The sequence below is a fragment of the Polyergus mexicanus genome, unplaced genomic scaffold (assembly GCF_030449975.1).
Source record: "Polyergus mexicanus isolate NDT 795.1 unplaced genomic scaffold, iyPolMexi1.0 SCAF_22, whole genome shotgun sequence".
NCBI lineage: Eukaryota > Metazoa > Arthropoda > Insecta > Hymenoptera > Formicidae > Polyergus > Polyergus mexicanus.
The window spans coordinates 3,101,120-3,125,392 of NW_027223342.1; the positions used below are offsets into that span (position 1 = coordinate 3,101,120).

Genomic DNA, 24,273 nt, shown 5'->3' on the forward strand with positions numbered 1-24,273 from the left:
TTAAGCTTGATGCACATACTTCTTCTTAAGGAAGAAAAAAGAAGAATTCCAGATTAATTAACAATACAGTGAGTTTTCAAAGTATTTAAAGTATTTTAATCTGTTTATCGCGTGAGTAAATTTTCTATAAAAAAAATATTCCTATATATTTTTCATAAAAATGTTTTTTTGCACTCGTTCGTATGATAGCGAAGATTTTACCAAGTGCCAAGTATTGTAGAAACATACATCTACCGATCTATTTGCTTCTTTGGTTCGCGATGAGATATTCGTGATGCGGCTATCATCATCTCGTACTCTCCTCGCGCAGCATCCTTGTGGAAGAGCGACTCGAAACTACGCGCTAACCCCACCCAACCCTTCGTCACGAAAGGGTAAAGGGGGAGAAATTGTGGAAGGGGACTCCGGGAAGGGTGGGAGGGAAAAGAGAGGAGAACTCTGCCGTTTCGCGAGGTAATAGTTTCATACCTCGTTCCGGCTCTGCACCCTCTAATTCAACGTAATAACGACATTCAACCTGCCGTTTCCATCTCCCCTCTCGCCGATCCCTCTCGATGCACCGTTGCGTCGCCGTAGCACGAGGAAAAAGTGTCCTTCTCCTCCGTGGAGAAACGTCATCGGTCGCGAACCAGCCTACAAGCGTTGTAAGTTTTCCTCCGGGAAAGCTTTTTTTTCACCGCGGAAATTTTCCTTCGCGATAAAAAGATGAAGGGTCATCTCTTTCTCTCTCTCTCTCTCTCAAAATACCGTCTCGGCGACTACAGCAAAAATTCGTTCAGATGGCAAAAACGCCGTTTCCCTCAGCGATACGCGCGAACCCTGCGGATAGCTTCGATATTTCGAACTATCGAGATAATTTAGGATGCAAAAAGGCGGGGAAGGTCGAGGCGAGGCACTTTATTTCTGCGCGGCTCGTCTCGCATCAGCGGTCTCGACCTGATCAAAGTTAAGTAGACGCGCCCCCTGACTGGCGAGACCTCTTTGAAGCTACGTTGCGGTTTCTCTTTGCCCTAATATCCTCCTCCGCAACCACCCTTGCTCCCCCTCGCCTCTTCTCACCCACCATGCGCGCAATCGGGTCCTCCGTCACCTTCCGGATCGAGACTTCTCGTAGCACTCTCTCGAAACACCTTCTCGTGGATGGACTTGCATCGTAATTAGCTCGTTTATCCGCGCAAAAGCTCGCCAAAAGAACGCGAGCTCCGACTCGGTTAGTTACTTTGAAAAAGCAAGCCCGACGAAGATTCGGAGCCGAGTATCAGATGGCCAACGTTGGATTTCACTTCCACCACCTTCGCATGAATGGATGCAATCTTGGCGGATATTCCATTTACCGCTCATTCATTCGACACTTTTTTCGACTTCTTCACGTCTCTAATGAGCAGTTCCGATGGGCGTCTGAACTCTCCGGCCATAGTGCAAAATGACCAAGTGCGTTGGTGGATGCAATCTTCTTCCTCCCGCCGGCTTCGAAGGAGAAGAAAGAGAGAGCTATCCGTTTCTCGTTCTTGGCAGCTTCTCTACCTCGAGATAACTCTTTTCACCCAATTCAGATCTCTCTGCCGACGGTACTTCTGACATGCACGTGCACTCACGTACGACTCACGTGCACGTCTGCGTAATACCAGGGATCGATCGGTTGCTTCTCGATCGATACGAAGCTGGATCCATGTTGTTTTTGCCCTTCGCTCGCGCGACTCTTCCTTTTATCTTCTGTTCGCTTCGCTTGCGACGTTACTGAATCGAACCTATCCGCCTCCTTCTCATCTCTCTCCTCCTTCTCTTCACCTTTTACTCCCCTCGTGACTTTGTATTCCCGTGATTGCTTTCTAAATCTCGCGTACGTGCCGGAAAGTGCTAGAAGAAAAAGTGAAATCGTTAAAAATCCTGTTATTTTATAAATATAAGAATAAAAATATATAAAAACATGCGAAACAATGTAAAGTTGATAGAATTTACGCTTCGGTAGCTTAGAAAAATAAGATATATGAAATGGGATAATGAAAGTTTTTGTACAATTTTTCTCGAATATTATAAATAAAGTCCACGATTGTGCGTTTACACGTATCGCAATCTCGTATATATACTTTGCGAGGTACACAGCATTTTCTTTTGCATACGTTGTCTTTGCCGAAAGGCTAAACGCTACGTCGATTGGGAGGTCTCCGGGTGAAGAAAAAAGGGAAGCGCGAGCATCATTTCTGTCTCCTATAATATAACCGTGTCCATTTCTCTCTCGTCTCCCTTGCCCCGCCGGGTCTCATTTCGAATCGTGATCGGGATAATGAGGCCCCGCGCGCAGTGGCAGCGGACCAAGAGTAGATATCCGTAGAGGTGATGCGAAGAGAGGAGAGACGAGAGAAGAGAGGAGAGGAGCAGATCTCGGATGGTATCAACGTGAAAGGACCACGGAGAGAAGAGTGGCCTGCCTGGCCGGCATCAGGAAGAGGAGGAGACAGGTGCGGGCGGGGGCGAGGTAAAACGAACGGAGAGATGCTACGATGTTGCTGGCGTGGTAGGGGTAAGGACGCTGATTATGGGGTGTCAAACAATCATGCTGATTGTATATTCTGCGCTGACTCCTTCTGTCTGCCTTTACGTCTACTCGTACAGGCTGCAACGCCAAGTGGCCGGCTCTCGTTTCCTCATCTTCGCGTCCTTCTTCGTTCTTGTCGCCGTAACCATTCTTCTCCTCTCCTCTCTCCGACGAAAGACTATCCGAGGAGAGAAAAAGAGAGAGAAAGAGATTATCCAGTGCGCCTTCTAACAGGTTCACTATCGGAGAAAGAGACGAAAACTGCGTTTCTAAAGGCACGTTATGGTGGTTTACGAGAAGGAAGTTATTTATCCGGCTAAGATAAACGAACGGTCGAGTTAAAAAATCCACCGGATGGGAAGAGTGGATGAGAAATTCACTAATTGACCTTTCATCTCGTAAATTTGAAGAATTCAGAAATGACGAATAAAAAAGAGAGCCACGAGAGAAGGAAACGTACCGATGAGTCCCGATAATGGAGACAGTTTGCTATCGCGACTCGCGTATTTTTCGGCCGCGTAAACGTATCTGGCGATTTTTATTGCACGATACCAGTTACCGGATGGTTAAGGGTTAAGAAGCGTGTAATTCACTCCGTTGCGATCTTCGTCCACGGAGATGCGCGCGAAGAATCCAGGAGCAGCTTGTCGCGAGTTAGCAAGAAGGGAACCGTCTCTCTCTCCCTTAGCCGGCGATATTACTCGCCGGCGAGAAAGAGACAAAGAGGCCGGAGCATCTCGACTCTTTACCTATTTACCAGGAGATGTGCTCGTACTTTAGCTAGAAGATACACCCAAAAAGACGACGAGCCGCGCGGGAGAGCAGAGGGGCTACTGGGGGGACGATCTCGCGATTCCCACGTGCCTCCGCGAGCTACCAAGAATGCGGCTACCTTTCTGGCTGCTGCGGGCATTTTTTTCCACCTACCTGATTGTCCTACCGTGGATCCCTCTCGGTACTCCTCGGCCTCCTCCGCGGCCTGCGCTTTATCCGTCGGTACTTACAATGCTGCCGACGCGGTTTAATGGAGGCCTAGTGCGTGCTTGTACGAGATTATTACGCCTCCTTGCCGCTACTCGCTGCAGCTGGCACTCTTACTTAAACGTTATTTCGATGTTCTTGAGAACAGCACAATCTTATCCGTGTACGCATTATGTAGCGAGTCCAATTCCTCAATATCTCATTTTAACCGACATTTGACTGCCGTCAATTCAGTAGACGCAATTTTGATTTTTATTTTACCGTCGAAAGTGTTCTCTCGAAATTGTGGAATACAGAAAAATAACTTGATTCCTTTTTCATATTTATCACAATTTTGTACAAAAAATTTATATACAAATTTTTCTCATTGTATATACAAATTTTTTTGTATACAAAAACTTTTATATATAAAAAATTTGAGATCTATATATATATAAATATTTAAAGTTTGTACATAAATAAAGCGCGTGTGTTTCATTTATAAATTTAAAGTAATTTTTTTTTTTTTAACACGAAGACTTTTATCTTGTAAAGATATTGTCTTCGTAATACAATAGGAAGCATAAGTTTACGTCCAGTTGTGCTGTTCGAAAGTTCCCCGATCCAGAGTCAACCAGTGCCGCGAGAAACAGACGGATAAGGGTCGCTTTTCTTAAACAGGGGAAAGGGTAGGAAGTTGCGAGGCAATTAGGAAAGTGTCACACACACTCCTATCGCGATACACCCTCGCAACATGACGACCCCTATCATGCTCTATCACGAGGTTATTAACGTACGCGCTAAATCGTCTATAGGAGATGTGAAACAATCTATGGCGCGTTAAGAAGCAGCGTCCGAGCGTTTATTTTCTTGCTTCTCTCTCAATGTGTATTATACGATATAATTTATGCATTTTACGTCACCGTTAAACGAACGACGAGCCATCGAACGTTTGCGTGAAGACGAATGATTCGCATGGAGAAAAAGTGGATCGTCGAGCTGCCGGCGCAGCTTGAGAAACGGCGACGTGAACTTTTCTTCTTTGCAATTCGTACTTCCCGCAGGAAGGCGAAGTTCGAAGCGTGGCCAACGAGTCTTCGATGCCTGCTAAAATGACAAACGCGACCGCAGAACTTAATTAAACTCGTAAATCCGTCGGCACCATCGTCGACTTCCACGACCGTTGTTGCGCGTCTCCTAGTACTTATTTACCTCGGAATACACGCTACAAACGGCGTCTCGGCCAATCAGAAACGTCGAATGCATCATGCATACCATGCACGAGGCACGTCCATGACAGATACCTGCACTTCCACTTTGCATTTAAAAAAATTTAATGCTAATAGGGCTGCATAATGATCTGATAATGGCATGGTTAAAAGCGAACTGCGCAGTTGTAAAGAATATTCTAGGTTTCTTATAGTTTTTTATATCATATATATATATAAGGTCTCTTACACAGGGTTAAATTGCAATCGATTTTTCTTTAAAAAAATCTTCGACATCGAGCGTCTGTATAATTTGAAAAAAAATATCTCAACTTAGAATTCTATTAATGACCCAGTCTACTCTAGCAGTATAAAAAATTGATAATTTTTAGGCATTTCTTTTGAAGAAAATTAAAATTTTGATTTTTTTTTTTAGCGTTTTATACCTTTTTATTGATGTTTAAACAGTACGTTAGTATTTTTAGATCTTGGATATTTAGCTTTTTTTTTTTGTCAATATGAGTATCTGGCGCATAGGGTGTTCGAAAATGCATAGTTTGACGATGTAACGCGTTGCTGCTCGTTTAATTGTCTGAAATGAATAAATTCGATCTAGTTTTATTCCGTAGGATATTTATGAGATATTAAATCTAATTTCGTTAAAAAAAAAAAAAAAAAAGATGAAAATGAAAATAACAAAATAGTATCGTTTTAAAATTAGATATTTTAATTTTGCTGAAATTCATTCATTTATTGAAAGTCAGAAAAATATTGAACATTAATTTTTTTAATTCTATTTTGGATTTAGTATTCTTAAAAATGCGTTCTTTTTTATTTAAGAAAAAAATTGAAGCTGTTTGGTTCATTGGTTTTCAAGATATCCGTCGCATCAGCTTTGAAAACAGTGTTTTTTGAGAATAACGCGTTTCAAGCTTTGCAAGCTTATTTAAAGACTCGCGCATATTCAAAGAATTATAACTCCGTCAATTTTGCGAATTTTTCAATAAAATTTAAGACATCGTATTTTCAAGAAATGTAAAAAAAAATCGATTCTTTTACCTTTTAAAATAGACTATCCTTAAAGCGAAATTTATTTGAAATAAAAAAAAAACCAAATATAAAAACATAAAAGTCCTGTTACTCATTTGCGTTCTTGAAACGTTTTTTTTTTTTTTTTTCAAGAAATTTAAGAGATATCTTTCCTCTTGCATCCTAAAGTGTTCACGCTGATGGTCGAAGATTCCGGACGTTCTCGAATCTACGGAGAGAAATCCTATCTGAGACGCCTTCCGCAAAGTGGAATTTCAGAAATCCTTCTCCCCTATCCCTTCTACGGCAGTGACCGATGCGGAACTTTATCGCCTGCCCGGTTTATCGCGTATCCTGGTGGTACAACATCCTTCGTGTCCGTCCAATCAGGCGCACACTTGGCGGACGGCTTAAGGAAACCCGTGGCGACCGCTTAGCCCAGACCGCGATAATAAACAGGGCAGCCGTGCCGTTCCGTTTTCACGTATTCCTCGCGTTACGCGACAAGGAAACAGAGGCGCGCGAAAGACTAAGCCGCAGATAAGCGGAGGCAGATGGGCGATTCCTTTCCTCGCTCCTTTTAACTCGGATCCTCGTTATTTCCCGACGAAAGATAAGTCAACGAGCGCATCCGGCTAAAGAAGCCCCCTTCCCCTTCCCCTTCCACTTGCTCCCCCTCCCCCCTTCTCTCTATTTAATTCTACCAGTTTGGTATATATTCATCTTTGATCCTGGGGCGATGCGTGGCGCCGGGCGTAGAGTCGCAGGCTGGTAATCGAAAGATTCCAGGTTCGATTCCGCTCGGGTCCCATCCTTCCATATAACCCAAAAAGAGGTTTTCACACATTATCCTATATAATGCCTATATTGGTTTATCATATATTATCCTATCCAATACCTATATTAGTTTATCATATATTAATCTATTTAATACCTATTTGTTTCCTACCTACGCTTGAATAACATTTCGATTTGACTCGACGAATTGGAGTCTTGCTTTGGCGCGCATGCGCAGTGTTCTCGTCCTCGTAAACTAAGTTGAGATGGCTCTCTGGCAGCATGAACGGAGATGTACTCTGTTCCTTGCCAAAAAATAGAAGAAGAAGAAGATGATCTTTGATCCGGCGGTCGCGCGACGTAGCAAATTCTCGTCCACCTGCGGCGAATAGTCGGACGCTTTTAACGCGAGGATATGGGGTCCCTCCTCCCTCCCCCCCCCCCTCTTCCCTTTCTCGTTAATCCTAAAATATTCATGTTTTTAGGTTTCTATTTTTTCGTCGCATTTTCAAACATCTTTCGAAACCCGCGCCGATCTCGTAGTCTTGCTCGCGATTAATCCTATATTTATCTTTAAAAGCTATAAACTTTATACTTACATTATCGAATATGAATTAAGAAGCAAGTTGGCACGAGAGAGATTTCTGGTAACGAATTGTAGAATGGGTGAACCCTCGAAATGGAATCGAACCCTTCGCTTGGACGCATTCAGCTTTTTCCCACGCGACGATCGAATGCGAGTTCCAGGCCACTGGAGATGGATTGTCTCTCCTCCGCCCGCGCTTCTCTCTCATCGTCGCTCCTACCGTCAATTTAACTTTCGATATTTGAATCCAAAAATTCATCATTAACGATGAGCAAACGAGATCTTAAACGAACGGTGTTGTCTTATTGATTTCTACTCTCTTAAGAAATTTTCAAAATTTCCAGAAAATAATTACTGTTATATTGAATAATTTTATGCATATTGTCAGAATCATCTGTCAGTCAATAATCTCATTAAAATATCTATAAATAAAACAGAAAAATGCACATCGTATTATTGAAAGTTGACGCGGATTGTGCAAGGATGAGCCGAAAACCTGAAACGGCCCCCAATCAAGGATATTGGCTCGAATCGATTTGAACTGATCGAGAAACGATCTCGGGCAAATCGATTCAAGGTTGATTCGCCAACTGAAATCGTAGAAAGGATCATGTTGGACGAACGAAGCGAGAAAGAGCGATTCACCGAAGATCGTTTCACCGAAACATTCGTACGCATACACGTCAAAAACATTCTGAAAATATTTCGAGCTTCTCTTATATTTTATAACGGTAAGAAATTTTTTTTAAAAATCAAGGAATGCCATTTTTTTCCCCCCCTCCTTATTTACGATGATAAAAGAACTTTCTAACGTCATTCACGATTCGCGCCGCGTTTCGTCCCCGCGCCATTTACGTCACCAGGTCGTAAATAATCCCGACCTTTGCCGGCGGATTTAAAGTTTCCACCGTGTTCCTCGTAATCGCTGCCATTCGTAGAAAATATTCGAATTAGCATACTTTTACTCAGACGCCGCTACTACAGGAAACTTATTCCTCTACCAATTCACCGAGTCTGATTTCGTGAATCAGATTGAAGATACCAAATCGTACGAACGAATGCTTCATCATTGAGTCATCCTCGAATGCGTGTTACTCGCTCCTTCGCCTCGCATTTCGATACTCGTCACGGATACCGCACACCGTGTAAATTCGGCGTTCAATCTCCATGATCAGTACGCAGATTCCACGCATGCCAGAACGGTGTCGATCCGTTCTTCCATCATTTTGCGTCAACGCCGGAAATTCCACGAATCCTAATGTCATCACTCGATCCCCTCGATTTATCTTTACCCTGATATATATAGCTATAGGTAAAAGATCTTGTAATTGTGAGAGATTCACGAACGATTCGATACGACCTCACTAATTACGAAATTCAAAAAGGAAAGGTGACGATAAGGGCCTCGATCAACCCCAATTGTTTTTGTTATATTTACTCTTTATTTATACAGCAATAAAAGCACGATTTAGACATTTTCTGTCTTTCAATAATTATATTTAAATAAGATTGCATTAATGAAATATTGTTGATACATCAATAAAACAAATAAATAATAATGTCCAAATTAATAAGATAGTTTATTTCTTCAAATAAATTATTTCTTCAATCATGTTGTGTATTATGTAGTCATACATTATATATGTGAAAATCTTTGTGGTACAAACGCGCTCTATAAAAAAATTGCGACCGAATGCTAAAAAAAAAAATGATTTTTTTGTGATTTTTGATGGTCAGACCTCAAGATATATTTCTTAATGGAAAACGAAAAAAAAAAGTTTTTGCATTTTTCAAGATTCCATATCTTCTATATTTACTAAAATATGAAAGAAAATTGATCCTGCGTATTAAAAAGAAAAAGCTGTATTTTGGAGCTTATTTTTTGAACCTTATCGCCACCCATCCTTTCCGAAGGATATCCATCCGTCGTGTATCGTCGGTAAATTTCATGCGTCTGGAGACGAGGTATCTACCTATAATTGAAAAGGAACATGCTCCTTTTTATTTTTGCGGGAACAAGGAGCGCGCTAAAACGGGAACAAGGTGAGCGGAAGTACCGAGGCGAGGTAGACGAATTAGGATCGGGAGGAAGCCCGTGCTCACGGTCTTTTTTTTTTCCTACACGAAATTCTTGTACTTCTGTAACATCGCCGGTACACTAACTCGATCGTGTCGACGGAAGAAAGGAGAGGAAAGCGAGCATGAGAAAGAGAGAGAGAGAGAGAGAGAGAGAGAGAGAGAGAGAGAGAGAGAGAAGGAACGGAGAATAGGAAGGATACGCGACGAAAGAAGGAGACGGTATCTCGGGGTGAAGCGAGAGAAGGTAAGGAATGAGAGACAAGACAAGAGAGGGTGAAAGAGAAGGAGATGGTAGTTACGTGATCCACGCTCGAGAAGACATGGATGCTTCCTTTCGATCGTTTCATTTTGCCTCACAATGCCTCACCTGTCGCTATTTATTTTTTAATATCCGCGAGAAACGTACCAGTGAAAAATCCTCCCGATATTCATAGACATCGACTTTAATCATTAGTATCGTTTGCACAGGTTAGGTTAGGTCTACTTCCTGAAAAAAAAAAAAAACCATAGAAAGTCTGGAATTCCCAGGAAATTTTTAAAAAAATTCCCTCCTTGATAATTCTGCTCATATTGTAAACAGTCGGCAAACCAAGTGACTTATGTATTTAAAATATATTATAAATATTTATCTACCTTTATCTATATATTCAGCGTCTTAACAAAATATTGTATATATGCAGCACATATTCTTTATCGTGATTTTAGTGATAAGAAAATGAAAAATGTTTATCTTACGAAAGCTGTTCAATTTTTATTTTTTTTCAGTATATTCGAAAATTTAGCATTTGAAACTTAAGTGATTCTGTGTGTTTTTTCCTTTATATAAGTAAATAGCATTAAAAACGCATACGATAAAAAATCTTGAAAATATTCCCTTTACTTGGAACCTTGAATGAAAATACCCGAAAGATCAAGGAATTTTTTTTAAAGATTCGAGCAAACATGCTGTGTTAGAAATGAGATGGGTAAACTTGTGAGAGAAGGAAGGAGGGAAGATGCGTAATTTTTATTGTTCATTTTGTAAAAGTGGAGAATGCGCCTAGAGATTCAGCGAGTTGCTTGACAGACTTGGTTTCCGTACGGGCTGCTATTAGATGACTCGAAAACAGATTCGTACGTGCGTGATGGCTCGCGAAAAAAGCGGTTACGGTCCGCCAGGAAAAAAGTAAGCGAGCACTGTCGGCCGATAAAATAATAACGGCACCAACGATCACAATCGCCAACGGTTCATCCGAAAGACCGACCCGGTTCACTCGAGTGGCAAGAATTCTTCCAGATCCACCTCCGTCGCATCGTGCTTCTTTTCTACCTTGGATTAATTGATAGCCAATCAACGGGCGCGACTTGAGTGTAGTCAATTGATTAACAAACTGCTACCGCTTTCGCCGTTATTTCCGTTATATTGGAATATTCTACTGTAAACTTATCATCGAAAAGCATGAGGGTTGACAAAATTCCACATTTTATAAAGAAAATCCACACTAGTGGTTAAAAATCGATATTTTCCGGAAAAAACCCTGGCGAAAACTTCGTCATTTTATCAGAAATGTTAAAATAAATAGAAATTTTATTTCTCTGCATTCGTCAATTGAAAGTTCTTCTAATTTAAGCTTTATCCAAAATATAAAATCCGCAATAGATTAGGAATCGACATAGTAAATGAATTAATTTTTTGTTAGAAGATGTTGAACGATAAACGCGAACCACAGATTTATATTCATGAAAATTTTTTATTCTGTTATTAGGTGTACAACTTTGCTTCCTTCGTTTTTTTTTCCGAAATTCGAGGCTTTATTGTAAAAAACTGGTTATACGTTTTGAAATTGCTTGTTGAGTCACTCCCAATGATCGTGCCAATTCTTTTTGACTTTGACTCGAGTCTTCATTAAGTAATGCCTCCAATTCCGCATCTTCGAAAACCTTCTCTCTTCCACCGCTATGCCGGTCTTCGACGTGAAAATCACCGTTCTTGAAGCGTTGAAACCACTCGCGACACGTTCTTTCGCTAATAGCGGCTTCACCATAAGTATTTGAGAGCATTCGATGAGCCACAGCCGCAGATTTCTTCATATTGAAGCAGAAAATTAAAACCTCCCGCAAATGACGAGAATTTGGCTCGTAAACTGACATTTTCAATCGAGAATAACTTTATGATGCGGACACAAATCGACTAATGTTTCTATGGGGTTATGTCGACAGATGCCCAAGTTTATCGCATGACGTCTATGATCTATTTATTTCGACCGCTACTTACCGCTAAAGCCATCTATAGGAAAACGGCGGAAGCAAAGGTGTACACCTAATACTATTACACTTCTCTTATTAAACTAAAAATTAATATAAAATTTAATAACATCTCTGTGTAAAGTTTTTGTTTTAAAAATTTCGCACATTGATTTGAATTAAGAAAGGCTTTATTATTACATTAATCTTATTTTTTAAACTATAGTGATTAGCTATAGTGATGATTCATTGATTAAAACAAAAATATCTTTTTTTTCCTTAAAGTTATATAAATATATATTTAGCGTTACGTATTAGTTATTTTTATAGTTTTTTTTGACAAAGACCGGCAAAACGGAATTTGGTTTTTTTTCTACTCAATGGACTTTTCTGGCCAACCCTGTTAAAAAATAAACAGTATTTTCCAAAATAAGACGTCAACGTTTAATAAATCTGATATCAATGGCAATAATTCATCGATAATATCACGTTTTATTTTCTGTATAAAAATTAAATCCTGCAAAGATATAAAAGTAACGTTATATTAATAAGAATAATGGATATTAGAAAAGTTTGAAGAAACGGAAAGGAAATTCTGTAATCACTGTATCTAGAAGGAAGGCAAGGCCACCTACGCGGCCACCTTCCGTCGGCCCATATCCTAATGAAAGGCCTTCTGTGACCCTACTGTACTTCGATACAAGGAATTTTAGTATACTGGTTTAAACCAAGTCGAGCTCGAGCTGCAAGATTGTAGTCTCTAGCAGCCGAGAGGGACTCTGTTCCTGGAAGTAGCAGTGTCATTTAATGAAAGCCTCTTCGATTTATATCTTCTGTTGTATTGTCTACTTTCTTGCCTGCTTTAGCCGCATTTAAGGACCGAGCTATTTATTTGTAAACCCGATTATGCAACAGTTTACAGTGTTTACGAGATCCTCTCGTTTTATTTAGAAAGCGATGTATCGAATTGAAAAATACTTGAGTATGACAAACGATCGCCATCGCAGCGTCTCAAAGAAACACAATCTCAAAATTAAGGTAACATTTCATGAGCAGTGAAAAGCAGCGGCAGTTTAGTAACTAACTAGAATTGTTTGGTGATTTTACAGAATTGCTGCGCTGTCTATAAAATAGCTTTTCTGCAGTGTTTTAAATCGTTAATCTCGATATTAATCGAGATATAACCAAATGAGTAAGAGCACTAGTAGGTTTTTATTCTTATAATTATAGTTGCTACAAACTTACCTCTGGTGATTCCATACTTTAGAATATATGTACATATATAACCAAAATCAGGGTTGGGAAAGTTACTTTATAAAAGTAACTCGTTACCGTTACCGTTATTTTTTCTAAAAAGTAACTCGTTACCGTTACAGTTACTAAAAAGTAACGAGTCGTTACAATTTCCGTTACTTTTTTACAATACAAACTAATAAATTATTTGGCATAAGAAAAACTTTTAAAAAATTGTAAGCAAGATTTCATTCAAGGTTTATTACAAAATAAATGATTAAATTTTATCGAAATTCTTTATTAATTTTTAATAAAATTTGTTGCTCCATAGTATCATCATTTAAATGCCCTCTTTGTGGTGTTAATACAGAGCCACCGATGCTAAACATTCTTTCTACAGATGCACTGCTTGGTAGAGCTGTATTATATTTAATAAAAAGTTTTTTAAGTTTTGGATAGTCGTTTAACATTTCTATATTACAATTATTTGATTTTAAAAACCGTTGCAATTCTTCTCGTTCAGATTCATTTTGCACCGTTTTTTGCTCAAAAATGAAAAAATCATCGCGATCGTCAGATTTTCCAGCTTTTGAAGAATTTTCAGTTGATCGGATTCCCAATAAATCCTCCAAGTAATTTTCAGCACGTTTTCTTTTTTCTCCGGTTAACCAGTTTAACTTAAATTTTGGATGTAAACATGCTGCTATTATTAATTCTTTTGTTTGAAATATCGTAAGAAATCTAAAATCAAATATAGTAAATTAAGCGACATTGTTTGTTTTATTGAAATTAATACTTTTGAATCAATAGTTTAAAATAAAATAATATTTTTCAATTAAATCCTTATTTAAAATTAAATAACATATGTATTAATCAAATTAATAAGTTACCTTTTATTTAAACCTTGCTGAATAGCTTCAACTAATGAATGGCAATCTATAAGGTCAGATTTATTGAGATTTTCTAATTTTCGTTGCAAGGTACTTTTAGAATTGGTAGTAAATGAGAGCTCTGCTTTTCCGAAAAGATAAAGCTCTCATTGGATATCGCGCGTCGCGTCATCGCACTGGTCTGCAAGAGCCATAAGTTGATCAATCACATTCAAGCATTTTTACAACATTTTAAGAATGCTAATTGGTCGATTTGCTTACGGCTTTACAGTTAAGATAAAAATTTTATCACGCACAATAGCAAGAATAATATCTTAAATAAATCAAAAAATTTGAAAAAAGTAACGATAAAAGTAACTGTTAAATTCGTTACTCGTTATCGAAAAATGTAACGAAGTTACTTTTTCCGTTACAAATAAAATTTGTAACGCCATTACCGTTACAGTTACCGAAAAAAAGTAACTGTAACGGTAACGGCGTTACAAGTAACGCGTTACTTCCCAACCCTGACCAAAACACAGCTTTTACTGCTTTGCTGTTCAACGGGATGAACTTGAAACAGCAAAAACTTGCGCGGGAAGTACGTCACCGATTCTAGTTACTTTCTAAACTGCCGCTGCTGCTTTTCACTGCACATGAAATGTTACCTTTACGAGGGCAATGGATGCATATATAGGTGGTATATTATTCGCGAGACATACTGTTACCTCAATTATCCTTTCCGTCGCTTTTCAAAGACACAATAAATAACCAACCGTCCTTTCAGAAGCCGAAGAGATGTAATTGTAAGTCGCTTCCTTTCAGCGCCCACTTTTCAGGCGGTCCTGCGAAAACGTTTAACGTACAAAATTACGAGTACACCTCCGGAAACTCCGTTCATGAAATCTCACACCGGCGCTTAACAATGAGGTGACATGTTCGTGCGAATAAGACGGTCATTTATTTATCAAAATCTAAGAATTGACAAAATTATATTTATCATCTATTAATATCTATATAATTAAGATATATATAATTAAAATTTGCATTTTGTGGATTTTAATGTTAATATTTATTAATCATTATTTGATATTAATATTTATTATTTATTATTAACAGATGATTAATAAATAATAACAATAGAGTCCGCAAAATGAAAATTTTGTATAATGTGTACAGAAACACTTGCCGTATTTTTTCTTATTGATTAATTTAATAGCCCTTTTTATTCATGCATCTTTCGTTAACCACGATCGGGCCTTTGTATCGAGAGCAATTATTACGATATTCCGGTCTCAATGTAAGACCTCAGCATTTCCGGGCGCATCATCGGGTCACGCCATTCATGCTACGTTCTTCATTCATCCTGAAAATTGAGCGCGAAGAAGGAAGACGCACGAGAGCGGTAATCCTGACGGCCTCAGAGAGATCATATCAAGAGAAAGCCCAAACACCAAAGACTATCGGATAAAGATAGAAGTGAAGACGAAGAGAGAGAGAGAGAGGGGGAGGGGGAGGGGGGGAAAGGGCCAAATTCGTCGATCGGCTTTTTTTTTTATTTCGACACCTAAATCCGGGGCCCTATTGTAAATCCCGGCCCGAGGCAAATTACGGCACGATGCGTGCGTGCGTGCGTGCGTGAGACTCCCGAGCTCTGCGGCCGGCGACGTTACGCTAAACAGATTTCCTCCTCTTGCAAATTTGCAGCGTCCGCGAATTGAATGGAATAGCCGGGATGCAGCGAGATAAAGGAACGCGCGGGTAATGAATGGCAGAGCGTGAATGAGAGCGGGGTTGCGGGGCGAAGACGAGGGTTGGCGGAAGGGGAGGGAGTTAGAGGCGCGAGAGTTGCAAGCCGAGCGAATGAAATTATCGGCGATGGTCATTGAAGTCGAGCAGAGCGCGCGGCATCGTCGATCTCGGTTTCGCAGATTGAACCTGTCCCGGCTTACTGACTCCCGCAGGAGAGTATTGATGTGAAATGCAGGGGAACAATGTGCGTAATCGAATTATCGCGAGATGGGAAAGAATCTCCTCGCGCTTCTTTTCGTTTCGCGTATCCAGTTCGATTTAATTTAAGGGCCGAGCAGTATGAAATATTGTTAACTTTTAGAAAATTTTTTTTGAAAAATATTAGAAATTGATTTGTCTGGCGTTCTCATTGAAGTTCAAATAGTACGTGAGTATTTTTTAATTTTTGAATATTTAGATTTTTTTGTTCAATACGAGCCTCTGCGTGTAGCGTGTTTAAAAATGAATGACTCAACGGTGTGACAGGTGCTGCCTCTCGTGTAATTGCCTGAATGATAATACTTGATCTAGTTTTATTCCGAAGAATATTTTCGGAATACCGAATCTAATTTCATTAGAAAAAAATTGAAAAATAACAAAGCAATGCTATTTTAAAATTAGATATTTCAATTCTGCTGAAACTTATTCATTTCCTGAAAGCCAGATAAAAATTAAATATTAATTTTTTAAATTTTATATATATAATTGGGTTTAGTATCTCTAAAAAAAGTCTCCTCTTTCATTTAAGAAAACTGAAGCTATTTGGTACAAGATATCCGTCACTTTGACTTTGAAAATAGTGTTTTGAAAAAAATGCCTATTCAAAGTCTTGTAACTCATCCGTCAATTGTGTGAACTTTCCAATATACTTTGAAAGACATCCTTCAGACATCATATTTTCAAAAATGTATAAAAGTATCAATTTTTTAATTTTCTAAAATAAATTGGATTTTTAAGTCGTTAGGAAAAATATTGATATATTTGTTGCATTATAATTTTTTTCGCGAAACTTTGGATATTAGTTTTATAGAAAATATCACAATAAAATATATTTTATGCGCATTATCACCATAAAATATTTGACAATTTATTTAATAAATTTTTCACGATGTTGGAAGAGCTCCGCTCTTTGGATATTTTCTCTCGACGAGATGTGAAGACGTTGAAGCGACGCGAGGCGACGGTGGACAGATCAGGATCTCTGCCGAGATTGCCAATGTCCCCGAGAAGAAACACTATCCTCGAGACAGGATACTCGGTATAAGAAGAAATCGTATGGACGGTAAGCGATACGCGCGAGTTTCCTCCGAGTAAGACTTCCTCGCGTTCTCGTTCGGTACGTTACGAGGCCGGTTTATAAGGCCGGCCTGTATATTATACGATATATCGATCGCATATATAGACAAGAAACTCGCAATATACATCGAGGCAATATCGACTTACATTACGCGACCGAACGAGTATCTATCTCGGTGGGAACCGAGAAGCCCCACTTCAGAACTTCTTGAGCTCTTAACGGCTGTGATCTCGGCTCGCTGGGGATTCTAAAATCTCGCTACATCATCGAAGGACGAGGTCGACGAGGTGGAACCGATGTTCGCTGAAAGCGCATCGAACTCTCGACGACACTCTTTTTCTCGTCCTCGCTCTCTTTCCTCGACTTCGAGGAAAAATTTCATCTCGTTACAGGAAAACATTTATATCCAGAGGACGAGGAAAAAATAACTTTAGATTATCGGCGTAATAATTCCAATCAGCTTCGATCATCTAATTAGAATTCAATAGCCCAAGGACGAGAGACAGAGTCCGATTTTTATGTCACGCTGACGGGAAAATGTGCAACTTGCATATAGTTTACGAGTATCAAGGTCGAGAGCTGGCTCTCTTCTCTTAGAGCGCCGAGAAGAGATCTCTGAACGATTTTAAGCGATTATCGGTAGCGAGAAGATGAGGTTGATCCAACTGCCGAATAGCGGTAGCACCTCGGGGAGAAGAGACTCTGCCGTCTCTTCTCCCCGCAAAAGGGTAGAAGGGGGAAGAGCGGGGGCGGCGGCTAGATGGGAGGGAAACCGAGAAACGACGAAATGACGGCGGTCGATGGACGGTTCGTTAAGTAGATGGCTGGTCGGAGGACTAAGCACCAAAACCACCTCACTGTGGTTTCACACCCGCGGAGTGTATGCGCGAGAGAGAGAGAGAAAGATGAGGCTGCAGTAAACAGCTCGGAGTTTCTTTGGTCAGGGACTCGTGCGTTCTTTCGGTCAGGATCGATGACGATGGGGACTACAACTCTGCGATCCTTAAAGAGCAAGAAGAAGAGGTCGTCTCCAGAGAATCGGTCAACGGCGACGGCGCGAGCATTACCGTGACGATCAGCTGTTCGATGCCGAATGTCAAACTGACAAAGACGACTGATGAAATAGAGAAGCGTCATGTCGATCGTTATAGAGATTATTAATTAAATAACGATCGCCATTATTGATTCGTTTGTCTCTGTTCTTGTCACCGGATATTGGGTTCTTCGATATTAAATCATAGATCGCGCATGGATCAGTTATTTCGAAAAATTTTCGAAGGACTTTCGAATCTAAAATCTTCTTCCATTACTCATTATATTGTTGCAACATGAATGTGATTAATAATAATGTAGTGTTGTATCCGGAATAGCGCAAATTAAAACGCAAACGTTTAAAACTATCTGAAAAAGAGATTCGAAACGTATGGTCACCGCGCGAATGAAACATTGCCAAGCAAAAAAAAAAAAAAGAGGAAGAAGAGAACAGAAAAAGTCATCTTGAATGGAATCGAAAGTCTCTCTCTCTCTCTCCTCTTCTCGTTCGTTCGCTCCTAGAGCGAGAACCGGATCGGGGGAAACGGACTATTATCCAACAGATGGTCCTGTGCCGACACCGATCTGACTAGAGTGGTGTGTTTGGGCCTTTGTTTTGTTACCGTTGTTCCGGTAATTGCGGCAAATACGCTGCCATTTTCGGTAATCAGCCCCTCGAGCGCCTTACCAAGGCGGTCCCCTTTGAGAATTCCGAAACGACCTCGACCTTCCGCTCTCGGTAGGCGTAACGACAGTTTTACCCGATCGGTCCCGACCTCGACCTAGCCTCGTGGTAGATCGAACTCGGCCGATTTCAGTTATCTCTGAAATTTATATTACTCGTCACTCGCGTGTCAATGACTTGGACTCGTGCATTTCTATTTAAAAAATTAGAATAGTCGCTCGGGAAAATACTCGACAAATGAAAATGTCAATTTACAAATTGACAGTATCACAAATACAACGCAACAGCTGATATATTCCGGGAAAATATTATTAAATAGGAGATACTTATGTGTGTAGAAGATTACGACAAATGAATTTGTGCGAGAGAGGAAGATATTTTGCATATAAATAGTTTTCTCTCGTATGTGATACAGGTATTTCCCAACTGCTTGTACGTAAAAGAGGTAATTCCGATGACTTTCGTGTTAATTTTCTCCGAAGCTATGTGCGAACGAAATATTTAGCATAGCTGCAAGGTATAATTATCATTAAACACGTGTTGTGTTAACAGAGGTTCTATCAACAGTCACGCAGAGCATGTAGTTTCGAAATCACTTTCTGGGATATAATATACGTATCTCTTTGCGAAAAGACAGTTGAGATGAGTTGGCAATTTTTCACGACGTAAATCTGAACTCTAAAGTTTCTCGAGACAAATTTTCAATTAATTTTTCTCTCAACAATTTTTTTTTCTTCTTCTTCTTCTTGAAGAAGAAGAAAAAAAAACTTGAAGACCTTCAGATTTTACGTAAAAAAGCTTGGAGTAAAGAAAGAAATTTTGAAACGTGTGACAAATAATTATAAGTTGATGAAGAAATTTCTGAAACGAAATTGATGATGAACATGTTGAGAATCGAGTTTTGTCATCAGCTGATCCCGATTCGTCCGTTGATGAGATTCATCATCCTTTTCGCGGATTTTCCATCAGTTTCTATCGCCTGAGAAACGTTTTTATCGTTTCGAAAATCCCGGTACTTTACGATGCATATTCTAGTGATAGAGAGAGAGAGAGAGAGATAGATGCAGGATATATATAAAATAATATTACTAATATTTTCTACAAATAGAGTCGACCGATGCGCGGAATCGTGATTTGAGTTTCTTTCCTAGAAGCGAAGTCTCGTGGAGAGAAGAGAAGGTACGGCAGATTGCAATTATAAAACTTGTGTTCCTGATTGTGAAAATGATTTCAGCCACGACTGAAATATACAAGAATATTGCCATACTTGGCGTATGCGACAAGGAAAACCTAATACAAGAAGAGTCAGGAGAACGATACGAAAGTCATACGGACTATTCGATCGCGAACGATTGGGATTTTTTTATTATCGGGATTGTTACGCAATCACGTCGCTCCTTACTTGCTAACGATCTTAATCTTCTCGCCATGCGTGCATCTCACGAGACACACGCGTGTACGATACACGTACACACGTTCACACTACCAGCCGAGCGCTTAAAACTTCCGTCGCGACTTCTTCGATTCGTGACTCATGTCAATTAATCTGCCAGTTGTTACTCACTCGAAACTCCGTTACCGTCTCATGCAATTTGCTGCGCATTTTAAGAAGCGTGTTTCACGGCATATGTCCCAGCAATTTAGTTTTTCTTGAATTAATTTTTAAATATTGATTTTATTCAAAAATTAAAAAAAGATATATATATATATATATTTTTTTTCTTCGTTAATAATATTTTACCAGACAATGCTTTCTTATCTTTTATCTCCATCAAATAGTATTGTATTAAAAATTCGTATATATATATATATATATATATACAATATATACATAATAAATTCATTATTTAATATTCTTCCATATATCCTTCAATATTCTTCTATATATTTATATGTATATATATATATATACAGGGTTGGAAAAGTTACTTTATAAAAGTAACTCGTTACCGTTACAGTTACTAAAAAGTAACGAGTCGTTACAATTTTCGTTACTTTTTTACAATACAAACTAATAAATTATTTTGCATAAGAAAAACTTTTAAAAAATTGTAAGCAAGATTTCATTCAAGGTTTATTACAAAATAAATGATTAAATTTTATCGAAATTCTTTATTAATTTTTAATAAAATTTGTTGCTCCATAGTATCGTCATTTAAATGCCCTCTTTGTGGTGTTAATACAGAGCCACCGATGCTAAACATTCTTTCTACAGATGCACTGCTTGGTAGAGCTGTATTATATTTAATAAAAAGTTTTTTAAGTTTTGGATAGTCGTTTAACATTTCTATATTACAATTATTTGATTTTAAAAACCGTTGCAATTCTTCTCGTTCAGATTCATTTTGCACCGTTTTTTGCTCAAAAATGAAAAAATCATCGTGATCGTCAGATTTTCCAGCTTTTGAAGAATTTTCAATCGATCGGATTCCCAATAAATCCTCCAAGTAATTTTCAGCACGTTTTCTTTTTTCTCCGGTTAACCAGTTTAACTTAAATTTTGGATGTAAACATGCTGCTATTATTAATTCTTTTGTTTCAAATATCGTAAGAAATCTAAAATCAAATATAGTAAATTAAGCGACATTGTTTGTTTTATTGAAATTAATACTTTTGAATCAATAGTTTAAAATAAAATAATATTTTTCAATTAAATCCTTATTTAAAATTTAAATAACATATGTATTAATCAAATTAATAAGTTACCTTTTATTTAAACTTTGCTGAATAGCTTCAACTAATGAATGGCAATCTATAAGGTCAGATTTATTGAGATTTTCTAATTTTTGTTGCAAGGTACTTAGAACTGGTAGTAAATGAGAGCTCTGCTTTTCCGAAAAGATAAAGCTCTCATTGGATATCGCGCGTCGCGTCATCGCACTGGTCTGCAAGAGCCATAAGTTGATCAATCACATTCAAGCATTTTTACAACATAATAAGAATGCTAATTGGTCGATTTGCTTACGGCTTTACGGTTAAGATAAAAATTTTATCATGCACAATAGCAAGAATAATATCTTAAATAAATCAAAAAATTTGAAAAAAGTAACGATAAAAGTAACTGTTAAATTCGTTACTCGTTACCGAAAAATGTAACGAAGTTACTTTTTCCGTTACAAATAAAATTTGTAACGCCATTACCGTTACAGTTACCGAAAAAAAGTAACTGTAACGGTAACGGCGTTACAAGTAATGCGTTACTTCCCAACCCTGTATATATATATATATATATATATATAATTTAATAAAAATATAAGAAAAAGAATATTAAATAATGAATTTATCCAAATAATAAATTTATTAAATATTGAAATTATTAAAAAATTAAGAGAGGATATTGAATAATAAATTTATTAAACTAATGAATTTATCAAATATTGAAATTATTAAAAAATTAAGACAGAATATATATATATATATATATATTTGTATGTGATATTAAATTGATGGAGATAAACGGTAAAAGTATTGTCTCGGTAAAATATTTATCGTCATTTTATCTGCTTAGTTAGTCGATTCTAAAGGAAAAATAATTTCTTCTGTTACAGATACGGGTATAGGTACCACGGAATGGACTTATCCATCTACAGCGCCGACTTATCCGGCTCCTCCAGTCAGTAGCAGCGGGTCCTATTCCCCTTTACCAGGCGGTGCGTTCTCGTATCCAGGAGAATCATTGTCGCATCATCCGACGACGGAACCGATACCATTGCCAACCGGTACGATCAATTAATATACAATACGATAAAAAACAATGCAATACAAAAAAAAAATTGAACTAATTTACATCGCTGATCCGCATAATGCAATTCGCCGACGCGTTGCTAATTAAGAAACACCTACGACGATTTAATTACATTCTGACGCATGATTCGTTCCAGGAAAAACTCCGCGACATGCGATCTCCGTTTGTAACGTGCAATCTGAAAGGGATAGGGGAGGGGAGGGAGGGGTGGGAAGGGGGGGGGGTATATTTAATCTGTATCTATTTTAGAAACTATATTACACTCGATTTCCCAGATATGGAAACTGGTAAAGCCATCTTGCTAGTAATTTAGAGAGATGGAAATCATAATAAAACTCGAAATGGACAAAACATGCTTTACAGGCCGCGAATTACAGCAACAGTAAAATCTTGGAAAAGATCTTTCGCAAGAATGCAAATGTTATTAATAGGTAATAATCGTTTTACATTCGCGCAATTTATTGCTCATTAGAAAATTTTCCTTATATAAGGCCTTGCAACATTGAATTGTCTTCTCGAACGAAGAGTTGGGAATTCGAAGCGATATTCTTTCTCGCTTGCAGTACTTTCTTCGGAGAATCAGCAGGATACCTATACGCCGAACTGCGTGTCCATGTACTCGGGACACGGCACTTCGCCGACCACCTCCTTGCCGCTGGTGCCGACCAGGCCAAGCGACCCTGACATCTTCGCCGGCAGTGCTACGGGCAATGCGGGCAGTCCCGGTTATCACTACGGTTCCTGGACACCTGGTCCGGCCACTCCGGTCCCGGTGGCCTCCCACAATTACAATCCCAATTATCAAGGTTACTACAACAATCCGAGTCAGAATTACATCACAGGTCCGACGCCCATGGTCCTCTATCCTCAGCTCTACAGCACCGTCAATCAGAATCAGATACATTTACATCTGCATGGCGATCTGAGCGAGGAACAGGTCACCATAGCGGGCGGCAATCTCACCATCAGCAGCATCCGAGAAATTGGCGTGCTCGGAGAGGAGAGCGAGCAGAGGAACGACGTATGGAGACCATACTAAGAGAAGAAGAGGTGTCTACCGATATGATTATACAAAATCGTCAGCGACATTATCGTGCGTGAATTTTTAATACGCGAGTTTCTGATTGTGGCAATGTAATCTCTGGTTAGTGCAGTGACGACATATAAATATCGACGAACAAAGATAGCGAGACACTCCGTCATTTGCTGTCAGCCAACTCCTTCCAACATTCGCAACCATCCGTGCGAGTTGTCGCAACTGTGAAAACTCAATGGGAATAAGCGATATCCGGTGTTTCGTAAGTAAGTGATCGCGTATGAAAGTGAAAATTATTGACTCGTTCACGTCGAGTGTGTGAGATAAAGTAGAGAAACTTTGGTTAAAAAAAAAAAAATAAATAAAATAAAATGCACAACTTATGAAAAATCAACGAGAGGATCAACGGGATAGATCTCGAATGTCCCTCGACTCATCTCGATTAATCGAAACGTGAGACTAATCAGTGACTATTTGCACGTTTTCGATATAAAATCGAGCCGTGAGAATACCGTTTGATTCTTGATATTAGTCAAACGCTGTAACGTTGTAAATACACAAATATTTTCAGAAATGAAATAAAGTCTTGCCCGATAGGTTCCTAAATCCTTTTACTTAACGTTTTATAAAAAAGTTTCACCATGATATCAGAACTAAAAATGATTCCTTCTACATTTATTCGTGCATAAATAAATTTTTTTCAACTTTTTCGCACGAATTAATTTTAGAAAGATACGACGAATAGAACAATACATTCTGATTGTCTTTTCAAATAGAAAAAAGTTTTGTTCGCATCATAAGGGTGAATGAGAAGGGAGGGGCAACGTCGTCGTCTCTCCCATCGCGGGGGAACGGATAACCCTTTTTACGAGCGCAGTGAGCTCTATTTAATATTTAAAGCACGCTGGAAATGACGAACGGATGGATAGTTGCGGTCTGTCTGGTCGCGACATCGCCGGCTCGTCGTTTCGCTGCGTCCCTTTATTAGCGAGTCACCCTGCGCTGCTTCGTGTCAGCAAAATCTTTAAACCTTGTCTCGCCTAAATTAATCCAATGCGCTTTGTGCGCGATAATTAATTTATTTGTTTTACGAAAAAATTTACAATCAAAGTAGCTAAATTAATTTATTTAAATTACAATTCAAGGCGCAATCGTTTCTAAGATTATTCGCATATTGATTGAAAAGT

At 38.8% G+C, this 24,273-nt stretch overlaps 1 protein-coding gene across 1 annotated transcript in view; it reads left to right on the forward strand.

Annotated features, from left to right (window-relative positions):
* The window catches only part of LOC138942368 (protein lozenge), a 38,428-nt gene extending 14,756 nt beyond the window's left edge, over positions 1-23,672 (forward strand). The window contains exons 5-6 of the mRNA XM_070312556.1: positions 21,854-22,024; positions 22,614-23,672. Of these exons, the coding sequence (XP_070168657.1) occupies positions 21,854-22,024; positions 22,614-23,089 (647 nt within the window). The 3' untranslated portion in view covers positions 23,090-23,672. The remainder of the gene's footprint in view (positions 1-21,853; positions 22,025-22,613) is intronic.
* The last annotated feature ends 601 nt before the right edge of the window (positions 23,673-24,273 follow it).